The following is a 23,915-nucleotide window of genomic DNA, read 5'->3' as shown; positions in this document are numbered from 1 at the left end:
GTCCTGAGTGAGCACAGAAGGCTTTATGGAATCTGGACGTGAGGTGAGTCTCAAAGGACTGGGAATATTTGTTAGGGAGCAATTGATGGATGTGTGTTGGGGTGGGTGTCCTCACCGGGGGACATGCCAGATGAGGGGGTGGCAGGAGTCCCAGCTCAAGGGTTGAAATGCCAGACAGAGAATAGACCTATTTGGCTAAACTGTGAGAGAGTGAGAGGTAAGATCAGAAATGCATATGGGATCAGTGGGTGGGAGCCAAGTATCAACGGTCCTGTTCATTATTGGGAATTTCTGATGATTTTGGACATTATCAAAGAGATGCTCTAGGGCGGTTAACAGAGAGATGGTATGCAATGGTGGAGGCTGAGTTAAGAGGCCAGGTTGTTTGGTTAGTGATTCCTAATCAGAGATTCTTAATTCAGAATCTGCTGTGGAACATTTCTAACTATGCGGGGTCACCCACCATTGGAGTTTCTGATTCAGGAGGTCTGGTGTGAAGCCCAAGAAAGCTGTATTTGTAAAAAGCTTTCCAATGAATTTTGTTGCATTCCCCAGTTAAAAAACCCTGGAATGGGAGGTGATTATATCGGGGAGGAAGAAATTTTCCTCTACCCTCTAGGTTCTTTTGGCTACTCTAAGAATTAAATTGACATGACACATGTATTAACAGAAGAAAATCAAAGTTTAATAACATGTATACATGGGAGAGACCCAGGAGAACTAGATAACTGCCAGAATGGCTGAAGCCCTCACCTTAAACACTGTCTTCAGCTAAAGACAAAAGAGGGTATTGAGCGTGGGGAGAGTCAGTTATTGGAAAGTCAGTTACCAGGAAAAGCACAATAAACAAGGAGAGAATATTCTGCAGATTTAAGTCTTCTCTACTGATAAGTTTCTAGAAATTTGGTCATTCTCCTCTTCCTGGTACAGTGGTGGGTGATACCCTTACAAATGGAGTTTTCCCTTGCAAATGGAAATGTTTCTTACAAAAGAGTCATTCCTACTTGGTTTTCAGAGTTTTTCCCAAGTCTGCTGTTTCTTAGAAAATAACCAGCTTAAAATAATATTCCAAAGAAACACATTTTGGGGTGGCAAATTCTGCTCCCCTACGATTGCCATGCCCTACTTTTAAAAAAAATTTTATTGGAGTACAGTTGATTTACAAAGTTGTGTTAGTTTCAGGTGTACAGCAGAGTGAATCAGTTACACATATACATATAGCCACTCTTTTAGATTCTTTTCCCATATAGGGCATTACAGAGTATTGAGAAGAGTTCCCTGTGCTAGACAGTAGGTCCCTACTAGTTATCTATTTTATATATAGCAGCGAGTCTATGTCAAACCCAATCTCCCAGCAATACCCTACTTTTAATGTAATGGAACTTGGATATGGGGTGGTAGCAATGGCAATGGAAAAAGGTTCAATTTGAAAGACTTAGTAAAAGAATAAGGAGGATGTGAATTGGTATTAGACCACTCCCTGCTCCAATGTATGTGATGTCCTGAGCCATACCCTACTATGAAATAAAATTCATAGTTTATGGCAAGACAAAAAAATTTAAACATAAATATGTTTTCTTTGCCCTTTGGCCTCCTCTCTCCCCTCCACTGTGCATTGTGTATCTGCATTAGGCATCAACCAAGCCTACCCATTGGCCCAAATACCTGCTCAACCATAAAGAGCAACATTCTCCTAGCACCAAGAAGACAACTCCTTAAAAGGTAACATTTCTTCTTGATCTTGTAATGAACCGTGGTGACCCATGACCCACTACTTGCTTTGTACATTTAGATCTGGATGGTGTAAACTGTCAAGAATACGTACGTCATTGAATACACAGCCCTCTGTCTCAAAAAACTTATATAACTGTGCTCTGACCTCTGACAGGCAGAAAAGTTCTCAGAGCTTTCTGAGAGGCTGTGCCCATGTTATACTCCTCAATGTCTTGAATAAAATTTTCCATTTCTTTTTTGTTGTTGGTACTTAGCTCATTTATTTTGGTTTTGGTTTTTGTTTTTGTTTGAATAGGTAATCACAACAATTTAGTAATAAAAGTACTATAATAATTATAAACACAGCCTAACATTTACCAGGTTTTTTTTTTTTAATTTTTATCGGAGTACAGTTGATTTACAATGTTGTGTTAGCTCCTGCTGTACAGCAAAGTGAATCAGTTGTGCATATACACATATCCACTCTTTCTTAGATTCTTTTCCCATATAGGTCATTACAGGTATTGAGAAGAGTTCCCTGTGCTATACAGTAGGTCCTTATTAGTTATCTATTTTATATATAGTAGTGTATATATGTCTATCCCAATCTCCCAGTTTATCCCTGCCCCCACATTTCTCCCCTGGAAACTATAAGTTTGTTTTCAAATTTTCCATTTCTTTCTTAGATCAACTGATGAATTTTTTCATCGACATCACTATCTATGTATCTTTCAGATTAGAACACGCTAGTTTTTCCAAATCACCTGTGGCTGCATTAGCCTCACATATAACTCTTTCCTTGGAAATAATTCCACAGAATACATATTTCTTTGAGATCTTTGTGGGCAACTTTTAAAAAGGATATTTTTGCACACTGATATTGCTTACATCATTCTTAATGTTTCAAAAGCATTTTATTATAATTTCCAGCTTCTTTTTTGTCCCATTCTCTCCTTTATTTATTTATTTATTTCCTTGTTGGTTATCTATTTTATTTTATATTTTTAAAACTTTTTAATATGGGAATTTTCAAATACATATACAAAAGTAGAGAGAATGATGAACCCACATACCCATCACCCAAATTTAACAGTTATCAACATTTTGCCATTCATCTTCATCTGTCCCTCACCTCAATTCTTTCTCTCTCCTGGAATTTTTGTTGTTGTTGTTGTTAGTTTCTGCTTTATAACAAATGAATCAGCTATGCATATACATGTATCCCCATATCTCCTCCCTCCTGCGTCTCCCTCCCACCCTCCCTATCCCACCCCTCTAGGTGGTCACAAAGCACCGAGCTGATCTCCCTGTGCTATGCGGCTGCTTCCCACTAGCTATCTATTTTACACTTGGTAGTGTATATATGTCCATGCCACGCTCTCACTTTTTCCCAGCCCTAGGAAATGAATACTGTGTGCAGCAGCGGGGTAGTGCCGGCATGTGGGCTTGTGCTCTGGCTGCCTGTGCCAAGGCGTGCGCCCTCTGGGATTTGGCATTTACACGGGCCTGCGTGGGAATATAGACAGGCTGAAGGAGCCAGAAATAAAGAAGAGTCAGGGATTGGGACAAGGGAGGCTGTGGAGGAGGGCCAGAGACCCAGGACGCCAGCCCTCGCGGGGAGCGTAGCACCCCAGAACACTGCGAGCCCTCAGCCACGGCAGTGGACACTGGGGTAGGAAATCGGTGTCCAGAGGAGACCAGAAACACCTCAGTAAAGGACACGGGACAGCATGTGGGCTGGATGCCAACAGGATAGGAAGTTTCCCCCTGCACCCTGGGGCCATCTTGAGAAGGAAGTGGGTGTGCAGCCAGAGTTCCTTTGGAAAGGGGAAGAGAGCTGATAGGGAATTTGAACTTGGAAAGTGAGTGAATCTTCACGTGAAAGAAATGTTTCTAATCTAGAAGAGCCTGAGTTATTTTTTATTGGAAAATTTAAGATTTGTGTATGTGTGTTATCATTGGGGATTGAGCACAAGGTAAGACTATAAGAAATATTTAGAGAAAATGTTTCTGGTTTCTGCATATTTGAGTTTTATGTAAATGTCAACTTCAATCCCAATCCACCCCTAAACACATATTCTATTGTGCTTTTCTCCCAGTGTTTCTTTCCTCCACTGAACTGTAAACTCCTCCTAGGTAGAGATGATGTGATATATCTTTGGATATCTGTGTCTCCAAGACCTAATGGTACAATTATGACACAAAGTATGTCCTCATTAAATATTTGTTGATTGAATGGAAAACTTCAAAATGATTAAGTAAAATTTTCTTTTATTTTTCCTCAATATATTTTTGTGAAGTTTTAGTTTTTCATTATTTTTCCAGTTTTATGGAGATACAACTGATATATGACATTGTATTAGTTTTTTAAAAAATTTATTTACTTATTTTTGGCTGCATTGGGTCTTCATTGCTGCGCGCAGGCTTCTTCTAGTAGTGGTGAGCGGGGGCTACTCTTCATTGTGACACGTGGGCTTCTCATTGTTGTGGCTTCTTGTTGCAGAGCACGGGCTCTAGGCGTGTGGGCTTCAGTAGTTGTGGCACACGGGCTCAGTAGTTGTGGCTCGCAGGCTCTAGAGCGCAGGCTCAGTAGTTGTGGCGCACGGGCTTAGTTGTTCTGCGGCATGTGGGATCTTCCCGGACCAGGGCTCAAACCCGTGTCCCCTGCATTGGCAGGTAGATTCTTAACCACTGCTCCACCAGGGAAGTCCCTGACATAATACAAAAAGTATTAGTTTTAGATGTGCACCATAATGATTTGCTATCTGTATATATTGTGAAATGATCACCACAATAAGTCTAGTTAACATCAATCAGCCTCACATAGTTACAAATTTTTTTATTGTGATGAGAACTTTTAAGATCTATTCTCTTAGCAAATTTCATATATAAAATACAGTATTGTTAACTACATATAATCACCATGCTGTACATTACGTCCCCAGAATTGATTTGTCTTATAACTGTAAGTTTTAACCTCTTGACCACCTTCACCCATTTTTTTCAGGTTTTAATGAGTGTCCAGATTTTCTTAGAGCCCTTGCCTTGGAACTGCCCACTGCAAGAGTATGAAGTCTGGGGAGCAGGCTCAGGGTCCAGGCGGAGCCAGGAGGATGGCAGTGGCTCTAGATATGATGTCTGAGTGTGAATTCCCATTTAGGATTTCTCTAAGCACAAGAGTCGCTCTGTGGCGGGGTGTCCTCCACCTGTGAATAAATCAGGGATGGAAAAGAGGAATTTTTCCAAAACAGCGAAGTTTCTGGTAAGAGCTTTGCTGCTACTTAAGAAATATTTAAAACTTCCACAAGTGTAAATTAATGCAGATGTAAATAACCATTCAGACAACCAGGAATTTGACAAGCAGAGGTGTCTGCCAACATGTCCTGGGTAATTAACTAGATTTTTGCACTTTCTTTCTTTTGCTGGCAGCACTAGGCAACACTTACTTATTTCTTAGCTCTGACTGGATGCTGCCGATTCTAGGCGTTAAAAAAAGATTTTGGATTTTATTGTCCAACTTCTCAGACTATGGAACCTACTGTGAGAGTAAAGGCAGACCCTAGAAACTTCTGTTCTCGATTCTGAAGCCGGTTTAGCGTTAAGCCTTGGGCCAAGCCACTAGCTTCTCCCTGACCCTTTTTTTTTTTTTGGAGCCATTTCACACGGGATCATTCTATCTATCAATTTTCCAGATCTCCGTGGGAACTGATTAAAGAGGGTGAGCTCTGGTGATGAAAGCGGCTGAGTGAGCACAGTCATTGCTGTTCAGAAAACTTGAAAATGCCGAAACTTCCTTTTCTAAGTTTGGATCTGCCTTTGCCTTACCTTTGCCTGGACATTAGAACATCTAAGTAATTCTCAGGGGCAGCAGCTCAGTGCGTTGCTATTCACAGGCTCTGCCACAGAAGGTCACTGAATTCCCAGCATCTCTGTGCTCATTTCTTGTTCAAGGGCCCTTTGAAGGTATAGCTGGTCATTGTGTAGTCTCCTCAGATGAGATGGACTATCTGGGGTTAAAGGAAAAATCAGTTACATCCCTTCTGTGTGCGGGCAAAGCTGATTTTTGTCCTGTGAACTGCAGGCTGCAGCTTCTTTTTGAAGCTGACTCTTGGAGGGTTTGGCCAAGGGCTGTTTTTTTGGATTTTTTTTTTTCCAACAGTTGGGCACTTATCTCTGATGGCTGCTCTGTAGCTTAAAGTGATATTTCTGCCCCAAACTCAAGTTTCAGGGATGAGAAAAGATTTTTAACCCAGAATACACACACAGCTGGCCAGCTCCAGGGAAGGACTCCTTGGTCAGAGCGAGAGAGCTCCTTTGGGTGTTCTTTGAGTCTCTTCGGCCCTCACCTCCACACGTCAGTGTGGCACTGAGAGAGGAGAGTGAGGGCCCTGAGGGCGGGGCTGGGGCTTTCCAGCAACACCCAAATGGGGGCTTGGTGGGGACCAAGTGGGACCTTATTGTTTTGCTTGGAGTTTTGCAAATTACCAGTATATCAGCATATTTGCTTTTTTTTTTTGGCGGTACGTGGGCCTCTCACTGCTGTGGCCTCTCCAATTGCGGAGCACAGGCTCTGGACGCGCAGGCTCAGCGGCCATGGCTCACGGGCCCAGCCGCTCCGCGGCATGTGGGATCTTCCCGGACCGGGGCACGAACCCATATCCCTTGCATCGGCAGGGGGACTCTCAACCACTGCACCACCAGGGAAGCCCAGCATATTTGCTTTTAAATGTGAACACAGTACTTGGCATGTGGTCGACCATGAATAAATGTTTGTTAAACAAATGGAAAAATAATTGATGCCCCAATTCCACCGCTGATCATATGAAAGATTTTTGGGTTATCGGTTCCTTGGGGTGGTTTTACCACTAACTTCCTCGCTTCTCGCGGTAACTGCTCTCCGTCTTAATCTTGAACCTGAGGCTGTACCTATGCCACAGAGTCTTCCTTTCCATGGCTTTGGCTCTTTCCCACTGTCTCCCCTCCCAGGTGATGGGTCCTGGCTGAATTTGTGACAGCAGTGTCTGGAGGCTGGTGGGACTCCTAGGGCTATTACGCATTACCTTTTGCTGTAAGCTTTATAGGAGTCTTGGCCGCAGAAACAGCTCCTTCCCTAGAGTTGCATGTACAGAAACACGATGTGGAAGTCAATTGGAAAGGCAGACTCTAACTTCTCTTCAACCTGTTTTTATTTAATCCAGGTCAGTGTTCAAGGCAGCAAACCCACTTTTCTAATTAAGCTTCCCTTCTCACTTTTATTAATAAACTCACAGCCAAGCTAATCTGTTCAGTGGGGTCCTGCACCCCATCACCTCCATATATCCCACCCACCTGTTCCTCCAAGTGTCGCTAAAGGGTCAGCTCCTCCATCAGGTTTCCCCTCTCTCCCAGCCACCACCCCCTCTGAACTGTGAAGTCATTTATGACCTGCATTACCCCGGTACAGTTAGTCCAGGCCCTTTGTGAAGTGTGGGATTTGGGAAATCTGTGGTCAGATTGCCTGGCTTTGAATCCCGACCCGTCCATCTACTAGCTGTGTGTTGTTGGCAAAGTTACCTAACTTCTCTGTACCTCTGGAACTTACACATGGCATCTGGGAGGAGCTTGGTCTCACTGGGGGAAATGGGCTCCTTGGAGGCCTGTTCCTGAGGATCAGGAGAGAACACACACTAATCAGGTCCAACTGTTTTGGTACCTGCTCCCTGCCCTGCACACCAGGACATAAAGGTTGGCACAGTCCCAGCTGCAGATCTTCCATTTTTATAGACCCCTGGCACTATAAAATGTAAAGCAGGGGCTTCCCGGGTGGCACAGTGGTTGAGAGTCCACCTGCCGATGCAGGGGACATGGGTTAGTGCCCCGGTTGTGGAGGATCCCACATGCCGTGGAGCGGCTGGGCCCGCGCGCTGGGTCTGCGCGTCCGGAGCCTGCGCTCTGCAATGGGAGAGGCCACAACAGTGAGAGGCCCGCGGACCGCAAAAAAAAAAAGAAAAAAATGTAAAGCAGCCCATTTTTATTCCCAGGCGCGTAGCTGCCAGGTTTCCGCAGTCTCTCTCCAGGAAGCCAGCATCCCTCGCCTTCCACCTTTGACGAACAGGGAGGGGGCTTTAGAGTCAGAGCTGGACGTGGATCCTAGCAGGCTCTGCTACTTACTGTGTGACCTTAGGCAAGGGCCTTACCTCTCTGAGTCTCAGTTTTCTCATTGGTAAAATGGAGATGATAAATCTCCACAGTGCAGAGTGTGGGAATGAGAGGAGAGAGTGAATGTCAAGTGCTTGCCCAGGATCTGGCCCCCAGTAAGCACCCAGCATTCGGATTCATTTTTTTTCCTATTTATTTATTTAGTTTTAATATCTTTATAGGAGTATAATTGCTTTACAGTGGTGTCGTATTTTCTGCTGTATAACACAGTGAATCAGCTATACATATACATATATCCCCATTTCTCCTCCCTCTAGCGTCTCCCCCCACCCTCCCTATCCCACCCCTCTAGGTGGTCACAAAGCAACGAGTTGATCTCCCTGTGCTATGCGGCTGCTTCCCACTAGCTATCTATTTTACACTTGGTAGTGTATATATGTCAATGCCACTCTCTCACTTCATCCCAGCTTACCCTTCCCCCTCCCCATGTCCTCAAGTCCATTCTCTACGTCTGCATCTTTATTCCTGTCCTGTCCCTGGGTTCTTCAGAACCTTTTTTGTTTTTTTAGATTCCATATATATGTGTTTTAGCATACGGTATTTGTTTTTCTTTTGCTGACTTACTTCACTCTGTATGACAGTCTCTAAGTCCATCCACCTCATGACAAATAACTCAATTTCGTTTCTTTTTATGGCTGAGTAATATTCCATTGTATATATGTGTCACATCTTAATCCATTCATCTGTCGATGGACACTTAGGTTGCTTCCATGTCCTGGCTATAGTAAATAGTGCTGCAATGAACATTGTGGTACATGAGTCTTTTTGAATTATGGTTTTCTCAGGGTATATTCCCAGTAGTGGGATTGCTGGGTGGTATGGTAGTTCTATTTTTAGTTTTCTAAGGAACCTCCATACTGTTCTCCATAGTGGCTGTATCAACTTACATTCCCACCAACAGTGCAAGAGGGTTCCCTTTTCTCCACACCCTTTCCAGCATTTTTTGTCTGTGGATTTTTTGATGATGGCCATTCTGACGGGTGTGAGGTGATACCTCATTGTAGTTTTGATTTGCATATCTCTATTGATTAGTGATGTTGAGCATCCTTTCATGTGTTTGTTGGCAATCTGTACATCTTCTCTGGAGAAATGTCTATTGAGGTCTTCTGCCCATTTTTGGATTGCGTTGTTTGCTTTTTAAAATTGAGCTGCATGAGCTGCTTGTAAATCTTGGAGATTAATTCTTTGTCAGTTGCTTCATTTGCAAATATTTTATCCCATTCTGAGGGTTGTCTTTTTGTCTTCTTTATGGCTTCCTTTGCTGTGCAAAAGCTTTTGAGTTTCATTAGGTCCCATTTGTTTATTTTTGTTTCCATTTCTCTAGGAGGTGGGTCAAAATGGATCTTGCTGTGATTTATGTCATAGAGTGTTCTGCCTATGTTTTCCTCTAAGGGTTTGACAGTGTCTGGCCTTACATTTAGGTCTCTAATCCATCTTGAGTTTATTTTTGTATATGGTGTTAGGGAGTGTTCTAATTTCATTCTTTTACATGTAGCTGTCCAGTTTTCCCAGCAGCACTTATTGAAGAGGTTGTCTTTTCTCCATTGTATATTCTTGCCTCCTGTATCAAAGATAAGGTGACCATATGTGCATGGGTTTATCTCTGGGTTTCTATCCTGTTCCAGTGATCCATAGTTCTGTTTTTGTGCCAGTACCATACTGTCTTGATTACTGTAGCTTTGTAGTATAGTCTGAAGTTTGGGACCCTGATTCCTCCAGCTCCGTTTTTCTTGCTCAAGATTGCTTTGGCTATTTGGAGTCTTTTGTGTTTCCATACAAATTGTGAATTTTTTTGTTCTAGTTCTGTGAAAAATGTCATTGGTAGTTAGATAGGGATTGCATTGAATCTGCAGATTGCTTTGGGTAGTACAGTCATTTTCACAATGCTGATTCTTCCAGTCCAAGAACATGGTATATCTCTCCATCTGTTTGTATCATCTTTTTTTTTTTTTTTTTTTTGGGGGGGTATGCGGGCCTCTCACTGCTGTGGCCTCTCCCGTTGCGGAGCACAGGCTCTGGATGCGCAGGCTCAGCGGCCACGGCTCACGGGCCCAGCCGCTCCGCGGCATGTGGGATTCTCCCGGACCGGGGAACGAACCCACGTCCCCTGCATCAGCAGGCGGACTCTCAACCACTGCGCCACCAGGGAAGCCCTGTTTGTATCATCTTTAATTTCTTTCATCAGGGTCATATAGTTTTCTGCATACAGGTCTTTTGTCTCCTTAAGTAGGTTGATTCCTAGGTATTTTATTCTTTTTGTTGCAAAGGTAAATGTGAATGTTTCCTTAATTTCTTTTTCAGAATTTTTCATCATTGGTGTATAGGAATGCAAGAGGTTTCTGTGCATTAATTTTGTATTCTGCTACTTTACCAAATTCATTGATTAACTCTAGTAGTTTTCTGGTAGCATCTTTAGGATTCTTTATGTATAGTATCATGTCATCTGCAAACAGTGACAACTTTACTTCTTCTTTTCCGATTTGGACTCCTTTTATTTCTTTTTCTTCTCTGCTTGCTGCAGCTAAAACTTCCAAAGCTATGTTGAATAAGAGTGGTGAGAGTGGGCAACCTTGTCTTTTTCCTGATCTTAGTGGAAGTGGTTTGAGTTATTCACCTTTAAGAACGATGCTGGCTGTGGGTTTGTCATGTATGGCATTTATTATGTTGAGGTAAGTTCCCTCTATGTCCACTTTCTGGAAGGTTTTTATCATAAATAGGTATTGAATTTTGTCGAAAGCTTTTCTGCATCTGTGGAGATGATCATATGGTTTTTATCCTTCAGTTTGTTAATATGGCATATCACATTGATTGGTTTGCATATATTGAAGAATCCTTGCATTCCTGATATAAACCCCGCTTGATCATGGTGTATGATCCTTTTAATGTGCTGTTGGATTCTGTTTGCTAGTATTTTGTTGAGGATTTTTGCATCTATGTTCATCGGTGATATTGGCCTGTAGTTTTATTTTTTTGTGGCATCTTTTTCTGGTTTTGGTATCAGGGTGATGGTGGCCTCGTAGAATGAGCTGGGGAGTGTTCCTCCCTCTGCTATATTTTGGAAGAGTGTGAGAAGGATAGGTGTTATCTCTTCTCTAAATGTTTGATAGAATTCGCCTGTGAAGCCATCTGGTCCTGGGCTTTTGTTTGTTGGAAGACTTTTTAATCACAGTTTCAATTTCAGTTCTTGTGATTGGTCTGTTCATATTTTCTATTTCTTCCTGGTTCAGTCTCGGAAGGTTTGCTTCTCTAAGAATTTGTCCATTTCTTCCAGGTTGTCCATTTTATTGGCATAGAGTTGCTTGTAGTAATCTCTCATGGTCCTCTGTATTTCTGCAGTGTCAGTTGTTACTTCTCTTTCATTTCTAATTCTATTGATTTGAGTCTTCTCCCTTTTTTTCTTGAAGAGTCTGGCTGATGTTTTATCAAGTTTGTTTATCTTCTCAAAGAACCAGCTTTTAGTTTTATTGATCTTTGCTATGGTTTCCTTCATTTCTTTGTCATTTATTTCTGATCTGATCTTTATGATTTCTTTCCTTTTGTGAACTTCGGGTTTTTTTGGTTCTTCTTTCTCTAATTGCTTTAGGTGTAAGGTTATGTTGTTTATTTGAGATGTTTCTTGTTTCTTGAGGTAGGATTGTATTGCTATAAACTTCCCTCTTAGAACTGCTTTTGCTTCATCCCATAGATTTTGGGTCATTGTGTTTTCATTGTCAACAAATGCCTTTAGCATTTGTTGTAAAGCTGGTTTGGTGGTGCTGAATTCTCTTAGCTTTTGCTTGTTTGTAAAGGTTTTAATTTCTCCGTTGATTCTGAATGAGATCCTTGCTGGGTTGAGTAATCTTGGTTGTAGGTTTTTCCCTTTCATCACTTTCAATATGTCCTGCCGCTCCCTTCCGGCTTGTAGAGTTTCCGCTGAAAGATCAGCTGTTGCCCTTATGGGGATTCCCTTGTATGTTATTTGTTGTTTTTCCCTTGCTGCTTTTAATATTTTTCCTTTGTATTTAATTTTTGATAGTTTGATTAATATGTGTGTTGGCGTGTTTCTCCTTAGATTTATCCTATATGGAATTCTCTGTGCTTCCTGGACTTGACTGACTATTTCCTTTCCCCTATTAGGGAAGTTTTCAATTATAATCTCTTCAAATATTTTCTCAGTCTCTTTTTTTTTTCTTTTCCTCTTCTGGGACCCCTATAATTCTAATGTTGGTGCATTTAATGTCCCCAGAGGTCTCTGAGAGTATCCTCAGTACTTTTCATTCTTTTTTCTTTATTCTGCTCTGCAGTAGTTACTTCCACTATTTTATCTTCCAGGTTACTTGTCTGTTCTTCTGCCTCAGTTATTCTGCTATTGATTCCTTCTAGAGAATTTTAAATTTCTTTTATTGTGTTGTTCATCATTGTTTGTTTGTTTAGTTCTTCTAGTTCTTCTAGGTCCTTGTGGAATGTTTCTTGTATTCTATTTCCAAGATTTTGGATCATCTTTACTATCATTATTCTGAATTCTTTTTCAGGTAGACTGCCTATTTCCTCTTCATTTGTTTGGTCTGGTGGGTTTTTACCTTCTCCTTCATCTGCTGTGTATTTCTCTGTCTTCTCTTTTTGCTTATCTTACTGTGTTTGGGGTCTCCTTTTTGCAGGCTGCAGGTTCGTAGTTCCCATTGTTTTTGGTGTCTGTCCCCAGTGGGTAAGGTTGGTTCAGTGGGTTGTGCAGGCTTCCTGATGGAGGAGACTATTGCCTGTGTTCTGGTGGATGAGGCTGGATCTTGTGTTTCTGGTGGGCAGGACCGTGTCTGGTGGCGTGTTTTGTGGTGTCTGTGAACTTATTATGATTTTACGCAGCCTCTCTGCTAATGGGTGCAGTTGTGTTCCTGTCTTGCTTGTTGTTTGGCATAACGTGTCCAGCACTGTTGCTCGCTTGTCGTTGAATGGAGCTGGGTCTTAGCGTTGAGATGGAGACCTCTGGGAGAGCTTTTGCCATTTGATATTACATGGGGCTGGGAGGTCTCTGGTGGACCAATGTCCTGAACTCAGCTCTCCCACCTCAGAGACTCAGGCCTCACACCCAGCCGGAGCACCAAGACTCTGTCAGTCAGTCGTCTCAGAAGAAAAGGGAGAAAAAACAAGAAAGACAGAAAGAAAAAAATAATAAAATTATTAAAATAAAAAATATTATTAAAAATAAAAATGTAATTTAAAAAAAACAAAGAGAAGAGCAACCAAACTAAAAAACAAATCCATCAATGATAATAAGTGCTAAAAACTGTACAAAAGAAAACAAAATGGACAGACAGAACCCTAGGACAAATGGTAAAAGCAATGGTATACAGACAAAGTCACACAAAGAAGCATACACAGAGACGCTCACAAAAAGAGAAAAAGGAAAAAATACATATATATTAAAAGAAAAGGAAGAGAGCAACCAAATCAATAAACAAATCTACCAATGATAATAAGCTCTAAATACTAAACTAGATAAACATAAAACCAGAAACAAATTAGATGCAGAAAGCAAACCCCAAGTCTACAGTTGCTCCCAAAGTCCACCGCCTCAATTTTGGGGTGATTCGTTGTGTATTCAGGTATTCCACAGATGCAGGGTACATCAAGTTGACTGTGGAGATTTAATCCGCTGCTCCTGAGGCTGCTGGGAGAGATTTCCCTTTCTCTTCTTGGTTTGCACAGCTCCTGGGGTTCAGCTTTGGATTTGGCCCCGCCTCTGCGTGTAGGTCTCCTGAGGGTGTCTGTTCTTTACTCAGACAAGATGGGGTTATAGGAGCAGCTGATTAGGGGGCTCTGGCTCACTTAGGCAGGGGGGAAGGAGGAGTACGGATGCCGGGCGAGTCTGCGGCGGCAGAGGCCAGTGTGACATTTCAACAGCCTGAGGCGCACCATGTGTTCTCCCAGTGAAGTTGTTCCTGGATCATGGGACCCTGGCAGTGGCGGGCTGCACAGGCTCCCGGGAGGGGGGGTGTGGATAGTGACCTGTGCTTGCACACAGGCTTCTTTGTGGCGGCAGCAGCAGCCTTAGCGTTTCATGCTTGTGTCTCGTGTCTGCGCTGATAGCCGTGCTGCCGCAGCTCGCGCCCATCTCTGGAGCTCATTTAGGCGGTGCTCTGAATCCCCTCTCCTCACGCACCCCAAAACAACAGTCTCTTGCCTCTTAGGCAGTTCCAGAGCTCTCCCCGAGCTCCTTCCTAGCTAGCTGTGGTGCACTAGCCCCCTTCAGGCTGTGTTCATGCAGCCAACCCCAGTCTTCTCCCTGGGATCTAACCTCCGAAGCCTGAGCCTCAGCTCCCAGCCCCCCGCCCACCACGGCAGGTGAGCAGACAAGCCTCTCGGGCTGGTGAGTGCTGGTCGGCACCGATCCGCTGTGTGGGAATCTCTCCGCTTTGCCCTCCGCACCCCTGTTGCTGTGCTCTCCTCCGTGGCGCTGAAGCTCCCCCCCCCCGCCACCCCCCGTCTCCGCCAGTGAAGGGGCTTCCTAGTGTGTGGAAACTTTTACTTCTTCACAACTCTCTCCCTGAGGTGCAGGTCCCATCCCTATGTTTTTGTCTCTGTTTTTTCTTTTTTCTTTTGCCCTACCCAGATATGTGGGGAGTTTCTTACATTTTGGGAAGTCTGAGGTCTTCTGCTAGCATTCAGTAAGTGTTCTGTAGGAGTTGTTCCACATGTAGATGTATTTTTGATGTATTTGTGGGGAGGAAGGTGATCTCCACGTCTTACTCCTCCACCGTCTTGAAGGTCCCTTTCCAGGATTCTTAATAACCACTATTTATCCATACTTTCGCAGAACACATAAACGGTTGCTGTTGTTAAATGGTGGGGTCATCGTGACATCTGGTGCTCATGCAGATGACGCTTCAAGGACTTGTTTTGTCCAAATGTGACAGAACTTCCTTCATTCCAAATGCGTGTGTGTGTGCATGCGCGCGCATGCATGTATACAGACACTCTGATCTTTATAATGATTTCAGATAATCTTTACAAGAACTGAGAAAATGGAATAATTGACGCACAGCGTTTTTGTTCCCAGTGAAATTATTTTATTTTATTTATTTGTGTGTGTGTGTGTTTTATTTTAGTTTTTTAAACTTTTTATTTAATATTGGAGTATAGCTGATTAACAATGTTGTGATAGTTTCAGATGCACAGCAAAGCGACTCAGCCATACATATACGTGTATCCATTCTCCCCCAAACTTCCCTCCCCCCATCCAGGCTGCCACATAACATTGAGCAGAGTTTCCTGTGCTATACAGTAGGTCCTTGTTGGTTATCAATTTTATTTTATTTTTATTAAAAAAAATTTTTGGCTTCATTGGGTCTTCGTTGCTGCACGTGGGGTTTCTCTAGTTGCAGTGAGTGGGGGCTACTCTTTGTTGCGGTGTGCACTCTTCTCACTGTGGTGGCTTCTCTTGTTGCAGAGCACAGGCTCTAGGCATGCGGGCTTCAGTAGTTGCAGCATGTGGGCTCAGTAGTTGTGGCTCGTGGGCTCTACGGCACGTGGGCTTCCATAGTTTTGGCACACGGGCTTAGCTGCTCCACAGCATGTGGGATCTTCCCAGACCAGGGATCTAACCTGTGTCCCCTGCATTGGCAGGCAGACTCTTAACCACTGGCACCACCAGGGAAGTCCCTATCCATTTTAAATATAGCAGTGCGTACATGTCAATCCCAAACTCCCTAACTATCCCTTCCCCCCACCCTTTCCCCCTGCTAACCATAAGTTTGTTCTCTAAGTCTGTGGTGACTCACAGCTTTTAAAAACAGAAATGCCGGTAGAGCACAGAGGTGTGGAAAAGCTCAAGGAGAAGAGATGGGACTCTCAGAGCACATTAAAGAAAGGAAAGGAAATCATGGCAGTAATATTTAGACTCCATAAAATTAGATTCAACATTAATCTTGTGAGTTACAGACTCATAAGCTGTGGGGCTAAACTTAGTAGCCTCAGATTTTCTGCAGGACTCCTGAAATTGTTATTAAGGGTGGCATGCCTGCTCACAGCACGTGGGAAGCATGGGAATATATTTCACAACTGACAGAAATGCTCAGACCCTCCAGTCTCCTCTCTGAATTAGCAAACAGAAAAAAAGTAACGGCAGCACAGACTTATCATGTTAATAATAACGCCTGCCCTGTATGTGAAGGCATCCACTTCTATGCTTTAAGAGGATAAAGGGCCAGACTCCAGCATGTACCATGAACCTCTTCCTGAAAGCTCTACAGTTTCTATGTAAGACAATTTCCCCTGACACAACAGCTGCCTCTTAAGTGGTATTGTTAAAATAGACGTTATATATCCAGGTGTGGAAGGAGCCAGGGCCCAGAACTAAATGGGGTGTTTCTAACAAAGGCTCATTGTTTGCCATCTGTTTACAGTGCCTGTTTAACATTGCTAATAATAGCAAAATCACAATTTCCACAGAAGGCAGCGTTGGCAGGAAGATGACACTTAGACGAGTTCAGAACATAAGCAGGGAGCTGCCTCCCACACCTCTGCTTCCCTAACCCCCGGACCCTCTGAAATGGTCAGTTTTGGGGTTCAAGTCCCTCCCTGGTCCCCCTCTGTCCCTCTCCCCACCATTCTTTTGTGAAAATGTGGCTTCTGTGAAAGGCTGGGTCCTGTCTGCACAGGCCAAGCTGGCTTATACCTGGTGTTCATGTCAGAACTGAAACACATCTGCAGGGCGTGGAGAGATGAAGTAAGTAATTTGACTAAAGTCACACAGCTTGCAAGTGGAAATTTAAGCTCGAAGCTTCCCGACTAGTTTGTCATCTGATTCAATTCAGTGAAAAATACTCCCTTTGAACACATTCTACGTCCAAAGCCTTGTCCTAGGAGCCTCTACAAGTATTTGCACTCCTCTGTTGAGGTTCTTATCATAGATGGCTCTGTGCATCTCTGTTAGATTCTGAGTTCCTTAGAGGCATGGATTGTGCCGTGTTTATTGGGCCTGCAGAGTAGTAAGTGCTCTTAGGTAAATAAGTAAGGGGTAGATATGGTCCATCTGCAGGTTGCTCATCATCAGTGGGGCAGACTAGTTTAAGTCAACTACCATACCACTCAGACCGATAACTGCATCCATCCATCCATCCATCTGTACACATCCATTTCTTGAACACTTACTGGATTAAGTGATACAAACTTCCAGTTATAAAATAACAAGTCAGGGGCTTCCCTGGTGGCGCAGTGGTTGGGAGTCCGCCTGCCGATGCGGGGTCGCGGGTTCGTGCCCCGGTCCGGGAGGATCCCACATGCCGCGGAGCAGCTGGGCCTGTGAGCCATGGCCGTTGGGCCTGCGCGTCTGGAGCCTGTGCTCCGCAACGGGAGAGGCCGCAGCGGTGAGAGGCCCGTGTACCACAAAAAAAAAAAAAAAAAAGATATAAAATAACAAGTCAGGGTGATATATATATAGCACAGGGAATGTAGTCAATAATATCAAAATAACTTTGGTGACAGACGGTTACTAGATATCACGGTGATCAATTCACAGTGTATATAATTGTTGAATCAGCGTGTTGTACACCTGAAAATAATATCATATTGTATGTCAACTATACTTCAATAAAAATTTTTTCTAAATTCTTTTTGCATTACAGCATTACAAACTGTTCATTGATATCAAAAATTCTTTCAGTTTTAGCCTCAGTTCCCAGATCATCAGAGATATTATTTAATTCTCTTTGTTTATTTGATGTATGGTATTGTTGTGGACTGAACTGTGTCCCCCACTAATTCATATGTTGAAGCCGTAACCCCCAATGCTTGGAGATCGGGACTATAAGGAGGTAATGAAAATTAATGAGGTCATAATGGTGGGTCCTTAATCCGAAAGGAGTGATGTCCTTATAAGAAGAGGAAGAGACACAGATTCCTTTCCCTCTTCCTCTCCCTCCCCATCCGTGTGTGCACAGAAGAAAGGTCATGTAAAGACATGGTGAGAGGGCGATCACCTGCAAGCCAGAGAGAGAGCTCTCACCAGAAACTAAACTTTCTGGTACTTTGATCTTGAACCTCTAGCTTCCAGAACTGTGAGAAAACAAATTTCTGTTGTTTAAGCCACCCAGTCTGTGATATTTTGTTATGGCAGCTGTAGCAGACTAATACAATAATAAATACAAAGCTGCAAGAAAAAAAATTTACAGTGAATTATTGACTTTACGTCTTTCATTGCATCATCCAGGGGTAACTGAATACAGTGACTTAGTGCCAAATTAAAAACATTTAAAAACATTTCTAAAATTTTGGCTGAAATACCAGACTTTCTCCCTAACACACAGGCACTAGCACCGTCTGAACAAAAAGTTGCCATGAAAATATATCTCATTGACACCATTTTTCTTAAACATTGACAATAAAGTTTGGTCATTATTTCAAGTATTATTCCTTCCAACTCCACGAGATCAACAAAATTTAAAATTTCTCATTTTAAAATAAATTTTTAATATGCTTTTATATGAAACAGTTGAAGGTTCATAGAAAGTGAATCTTTTACTCTTTTGATTTATAACTTTTAAAATAAGTTGTTTTCTCATTTCAGTAGATATATGTTTTCCAACAAGTGGGAACATAAATCTAGAATGTAATGCATTCTTAGATAGGTACTATCCTTTTTAAAATGGCTGTTGGATATTTCATGTTTGGACATGCTTGACTGTGTTTAAGCACATGCTGGCTAGTGTTAGTTAACCTTTTAAAAGGTACTTTCTTAATATTTTTAATCATTTAATCAACATTTTGTTAAACTTAGAAGATTTTGTTCTTTCAAATACATTATTGTGTGAAACTGATCTTTTGATTGTTTTTCTCAGTGGTAATTACAATTTTCTTTTATTGAACCATGAGCTTTGGCAAAATGTGATTGCCACTCTGATGAATATCTAAATCTTTTAACAGTCAACTCAGAGCACCATTTGCATCCCATACTTACATCCCTAGCACTGATGAGACACTTATATCTTTGTTAAAATAATCTAATTATTTTACATTAAAGAAATAAAAAGTATTGTGTGCATTTGCACTGATTCTTGCACAGTGTAAAAATGTTCAGGTCGTTAGGATTTCCACACAGTAAGTATTCTAGGCTATACTTCAATATTAATATTGCTTGTTCTTTTCAGGCTCAGAAGATTGAGTTGTATGATATTTAAATGGAACATTAATAAATGTATCCATGTTGGTTTTCTCTTTATTCTGTGGGTTTGTTTTTAATATTTTGTTTATAAATTCTTAAGTTTATAAATATTGAAACACTACATTTACCACTTACACAAGCATTACAATGCACGAATACAAGTAAAGTAACAACTATTTAGAATCAGTGGCAACCACGTGATTTCAATATAGTGATAAACCAGGATGTCAATAGCATGGTGTGCTCTGTGATAAATAAGCATCCGAGAGGCCCGTTTATCAATGATCCTTGTGACATCCTATGACAACTGGCCCAAATGAATGAGTTTAATTTAGAATTTTTAATTATTTATTAATTTTCCTGTTTGCTGCAGCAACTGTAATACTTACCAACTGGAACAGAAATCTTTCAAGAGTATCACACTCACTGCAGTTATACCAGTGAGGGAATAGGAAGTTCAGGGCCGGTGGGGTGGCCCAGTTATGATGTCAATGGTATTTCCTCCCTCTGTCTTTTTGGCTTCTCCATTCTTAATGTGTTGATTTCCTTCTCATGATCACAAGATGGCTGGTGTGCCTCCAGGCATCAGGTTTGCATTCCAGGTAAAAAGAAGTATACATCTCACAGGTTCAAGCTGTGTCACATGGCCACTCCTACCTGCACAGTGGCTAGGAAGAAAATCAAGGAATTGGCTTTTCAATGTCTACAGTAGCTGAAACAATGTAGGTTGGCAGCATATTATGATTTATAAGAAATATATCAATATATTTGGTCATTCAAATGTCCACCATCTTAGCTCACTGCTCCCAAAACCCCTGAAATGTCCTCAGTGATAAGAGCAGTGGGACATCTTTTGTGATAATATTTGGTCTCTTGTCCTCAGTTCCTGAAATCACTTCAGAGTCAGAAAGGTGAAATGGTGTCTCGTTATTCACAATAAGCCCCTTTTCCCACCACAACTGGGTTTATGTTAATGCTGTGACTCCTGGAAAGCACATAAGGATGGGGGCTAGCTGTGCAGGGAATCAACCATGAATAGAGGGTTGGAACTTTTAGTCCCACTCCCTGATTTCTGGGAAAGGGAGAGGGGATGGAGGTTGACTCTGTTACCAATGATTTAATCCATCATGCTTATGTAATGAAGCCTCCACAACAGTCTAAGAGGACAAGATTTGGAGAGCTTCCATGTTGCTGAATCAGAACCCATCGCTGTAGGTGGTGCATCCCAAACTCCATGGGGACAGATGTTCCTGTGTTCAGGACCCTTTCAGATTCTGTCCTGTGTATCTCTTGATCTGGCTGTTCATTCGTATCCTTTAATATCCTTTGTAATAAACTGGTAATCTACTATGTAAACTAGATTGCTAAGTACTGTGAACCATTCTAGCAAATTAATCAAACCCAAGGAAGGAGTCCTTGGAACCTCCAAATCAACAGCCAGCCAGCAGAAGCACAGGTAACAACCTGGTCTTGTGATTGGCATCTGAATTGGAGGACTGGCTTATGAGACTGAGCCCTTAACTTGTAGAATCTGATACTATCTCCAGGTAGACAGTGTCAGAATTGAGTTGAACTGTAGGTCACCAGCTGGTTTCAGAGGGTTGCGTGGTGATGTGGGAAAATCCTCCACATAGGAATTGGGTGCAGAACACTTTAGTTGGTCACTCAACATCTATTTCTAATCACTTTATTCCTTGTCTTCCTACACTGTGTCATAGCCACTTTTTTTTTTTTAAGACACTGCCTGGTGAAAGAGTTATTAATTACCTCAGCAGTTAGACTGGGAACCTTGTGGATCCCTAACGATGCCCACAACATATGGGTACTAAACAACAGTTGTTGAATAAATAGTAACGGCCTGGGGTTCTTATTTTCTGAAATTCTACCACTGCAGTCACCTTTACTGAGATACCATTCTATAACCAATAAAACTAAATAAAGCATGGCTGGGGAAAGGGCAAGAAAAATAGAGGCTGTGATATGGATGGAGACTTGAAAGTCAGAGTGGTAGGATAATGAAAATTTCTTCTGACGTAGAGACTTCTGCTGCTGGTAATGCTGGGCTAGATAATTCAGACCAATCCTCCGACTGAACACAATTTTAAAAGCTGGATGAAATATAAAAACATCTTCTTAAAAGCACCAAAGACTCAACAAGGGAGTAAGAAATTACTGGGGTCAAGTTCTGAGAGTGGTTGGGAATCTAGAAGCATCAGCCTAGCACGTGGGGTCAATTTTGCCCTAGAGGCATTTGCTAATCTAGAACAGGTGGCTGAGAGGCTGCTTTTAGTGCTTTGCAGGGTTGGAGCAAAAGTCAGAGTCCAAGGACCACCAAGACTTGGGACTTGAAAACCCACTCGCTTTGGCTTGGGATCCAAAAGGACTGTTGCATGTGAATAAGAGTGAACCATAAAAAAACCAACCCTTACACAGACCACAGTCAATGGGTAGCCCACGAATCTCAATCCCTGAAATTGGACTGAGGTAATTCTAGAGTGTTCATTTCCCCTAGACACTTGGTAAATGAAGTAGAAAATTTTCTTTGGAGGAAGATAACATCATCTCAGACCTCAAATTTCCACAAGAACTTTTAAAAACAATGTTTGACATACAATAAAAAATTACTAGACAGATGAGGTGCTAGGACTCCGGAAGCAAGAACCAGCAGAAACAAATGACAACAGATAAGCCTTAAAGGGACTCCAAATATTGAATGGTCAAGTTTCCCTTTGAGATTATCGTATCGTTTTGGTGTTACAAAAATTTATGCAGTATAATTACAACAATTAAAAGAAATAATTGATATCAAGTAAAAAGCAAAAATAGAGCTAGAAATATACCAACCACTTTTGTGTTAGTGGTGTCTGAGGGTGGTAAATTATAGCGTTTGCTTCATCTTTTCCCATCTCTGTATTTGCAAATTTTCCTTAATGAAACTTTATACTTGGAGACATACTTTGGTGAAAGATAAAGTGGCAACAAATATAACACAGAGCAGGGCTGAAATCACAGGTATGCAACCTCTACAGTTGCGGGGCGTGGGGCGGGGGAAGTCCTGTACTCAGAAGGGCCTCACCCCTGGTTTAAAACTCTGCCGGTTGCTATCTAGAAATTCTTTATATATCAATACATTTAAACAAGAAGCCCCACACTTTCATTTTGCGCTTGGCGGTGCAATGTAGACCTAGAGGCAATTACATGTTGACCCTTATGCAGATAAGGAAACCGAGATTTAAAGAGGTTTAGAAAGTTGCTCTTAGAACGGAGTCTGACTGCAAAAGCACATGCTCTTGACACTTTAGACCAACACCAATACACACAGAGTCACTGCTGCTGTCTTTCCGGCCCACAATAGTCCTCAAAGTCTAGTTTCCTCATTCCCAAGGTCAGACGGCGGGGGAGGGTGGAGGCGGCGAGTGAAAGACGCTCACGCAGAATTTTTTCAGGGACGCGCTGCAAACGCAGCCCGGAGTATTAAATCCACAGCTCGGGAAAACCCACCCGAACAACCCTGGGTTCCAAGAGCTTGTCCTGTGTGCCCAACCAACACGCTTCCAACTCCCTCGGCGCCACATTTCCCACTCCCGAGCAAGTGGCGAGAAACGGAGCGGCTCCTGCAGGCTTTAGATACGAGGTACACACATACCCTTCCGCAGCTTCCCGCCTCCTCCAGACGCACGTGTTTAAAGAGTCCCTGCTCCTCCCCACCCAGCCCCACCTCGGCGCGGCCGTCCTGCCCCGCCTACGCCGCTGGCTTCAAGTTTCCTCGGAGAGGCTGGCTGGCGCAACCGCAGCGGCGGCGGCGACCGGGATCCTGGCGACCGGGATCCTGCGTGCTCTTGGCCGCCCACCTTTCCCCAGCCCCGGCCGCCTCAGTCTCCGCCCGCCGGGGAGGGCGTGCTCGGCGGAGTCGGAGCCGAGAGGGAGGGGATCCCCGGCTGCGCGTCTTCACTTCTCGCAGTGGCACAGGCGGCGGCAGCAGCAGGTGGAGCGAGCTTCCGCGGCGAGCAGCTCTTGGCCTGAGATCCACTCCAGCTGCCCGGGCGGGAGCAGGCCCGCTGGGCTGGAGCCCGTGCCCGGCCCGGTCCAACCCCTCGTTTCCGGGGAACTTGTATTACCGAGGCCGGTGGGCCGGGGGCCGCAGCAGGGGCCGGGGCCGGGCGCGCCCAAGAGCGCAGGGAAGCCGTGGAATCCGCGTCCGGGGCGCAGGACCAAGGGGACCTGGCTCTTCCCGGCTACCTGAAGACCTGTTCTCCAGGGACTTGGGAGCAGCTCGGGGTCTGCCCGGGCACCTCGCTGGACGCTCTCCGTTGGCTCCTGGCTGGCGCGGGAGAGTCCCGAGCGGCGCTGTCGGCTCTTCTCTGTGGCTTAGGCGCGGAAGGCAGGGAGCTCTTCCCTGGGATTCCGGGGCCACGGGAGCTGTTCACGCGGTCCTCCGTGGAGTCCTCGCAGCCCTCGCCGTGTTGTCTCGAGAAGCTCGCCGGTTGACGCTAATCTGCAGGAGTTCTCTACTGATTTGGTTTCTTCCTCGATTTGGGGACAGTTCCCGCCAACGACGCCCGACGCACTTATTTTCGCAAACAAGCAGGAGTCCCGGGTCGCCAGAGCCTGCGGGAATCCTGGCCCCGTTCGCGGACCCTCAAGGCGCTTTCCGCTTGGCGTACCTTTTTTGCCCCCCTTTTGAGGGAGTGCGGTCCTTGAGGGGGACACCGACTTCCTAGGCGCTGCTTTGTGTGTGGTGGGGTTGGAGTGCGGGCGGCTCCCGGCCGGCCATGGCCTTCACTTTCGCTGCTTTCTGCTACATGCTGTCGCTGGTGCTGTGCGCTGCGCTCATCTTTTTCGCCATCTGGCACGTGAGTAACCGGCAGCG

At 43.7% G+C, this 23,915-nt stretch overlaps 1 protein-coding gene across 4 annotated transcripts in view; it reads left to right on the top strand.

Moving 5' to 3' along the window:
- Positions 1-23,915, top strand: part of CNIH3 (cornichon family AMPA receptor auxiliary protein 3) — a 281,351-nt gene that overhangs the window by 135,792 nt on the left and 121,644 nt on the right. The window contains exon 1 of one of the 4 annotated variants that reach the window (XM_067729650.1): positions 22,786-23,898. The exons of the other annotated variants lie outside the window; for them this stretch is intronic. Coding sequence (XP_067585751.1) covers positions 23,818-23,898 — 81 coding nt within the window. The 5' untranslated portion in view covers positions 22,786-23,817. Of the gene's footprint in view, positions 1-22,785; positions 23,899-23,915 lie in introns of those variants that run through there. 4 annotated transcript variants of the gene reach the window in all.

The sequence above is a fragment of the Pseudorca crassidens genome, chromosome 2 (assembly GCF_039906515.1).
Source record: "Pseudorca crassidens isolate mPseCra1 chromosome 2, mPseCra1.hap1, whole genome shotgun sequence".
NCBI lineage: Eukaryota > Metazoa > Chordata > Mammalia > Artiodactyla > Delphinidae > Pseudorca > Pseudorca crassidens.
Note: the sequence above shows the minus strand (reverse complement) of the source record. Positions and strands in the feature narration are given on the sequence as shown.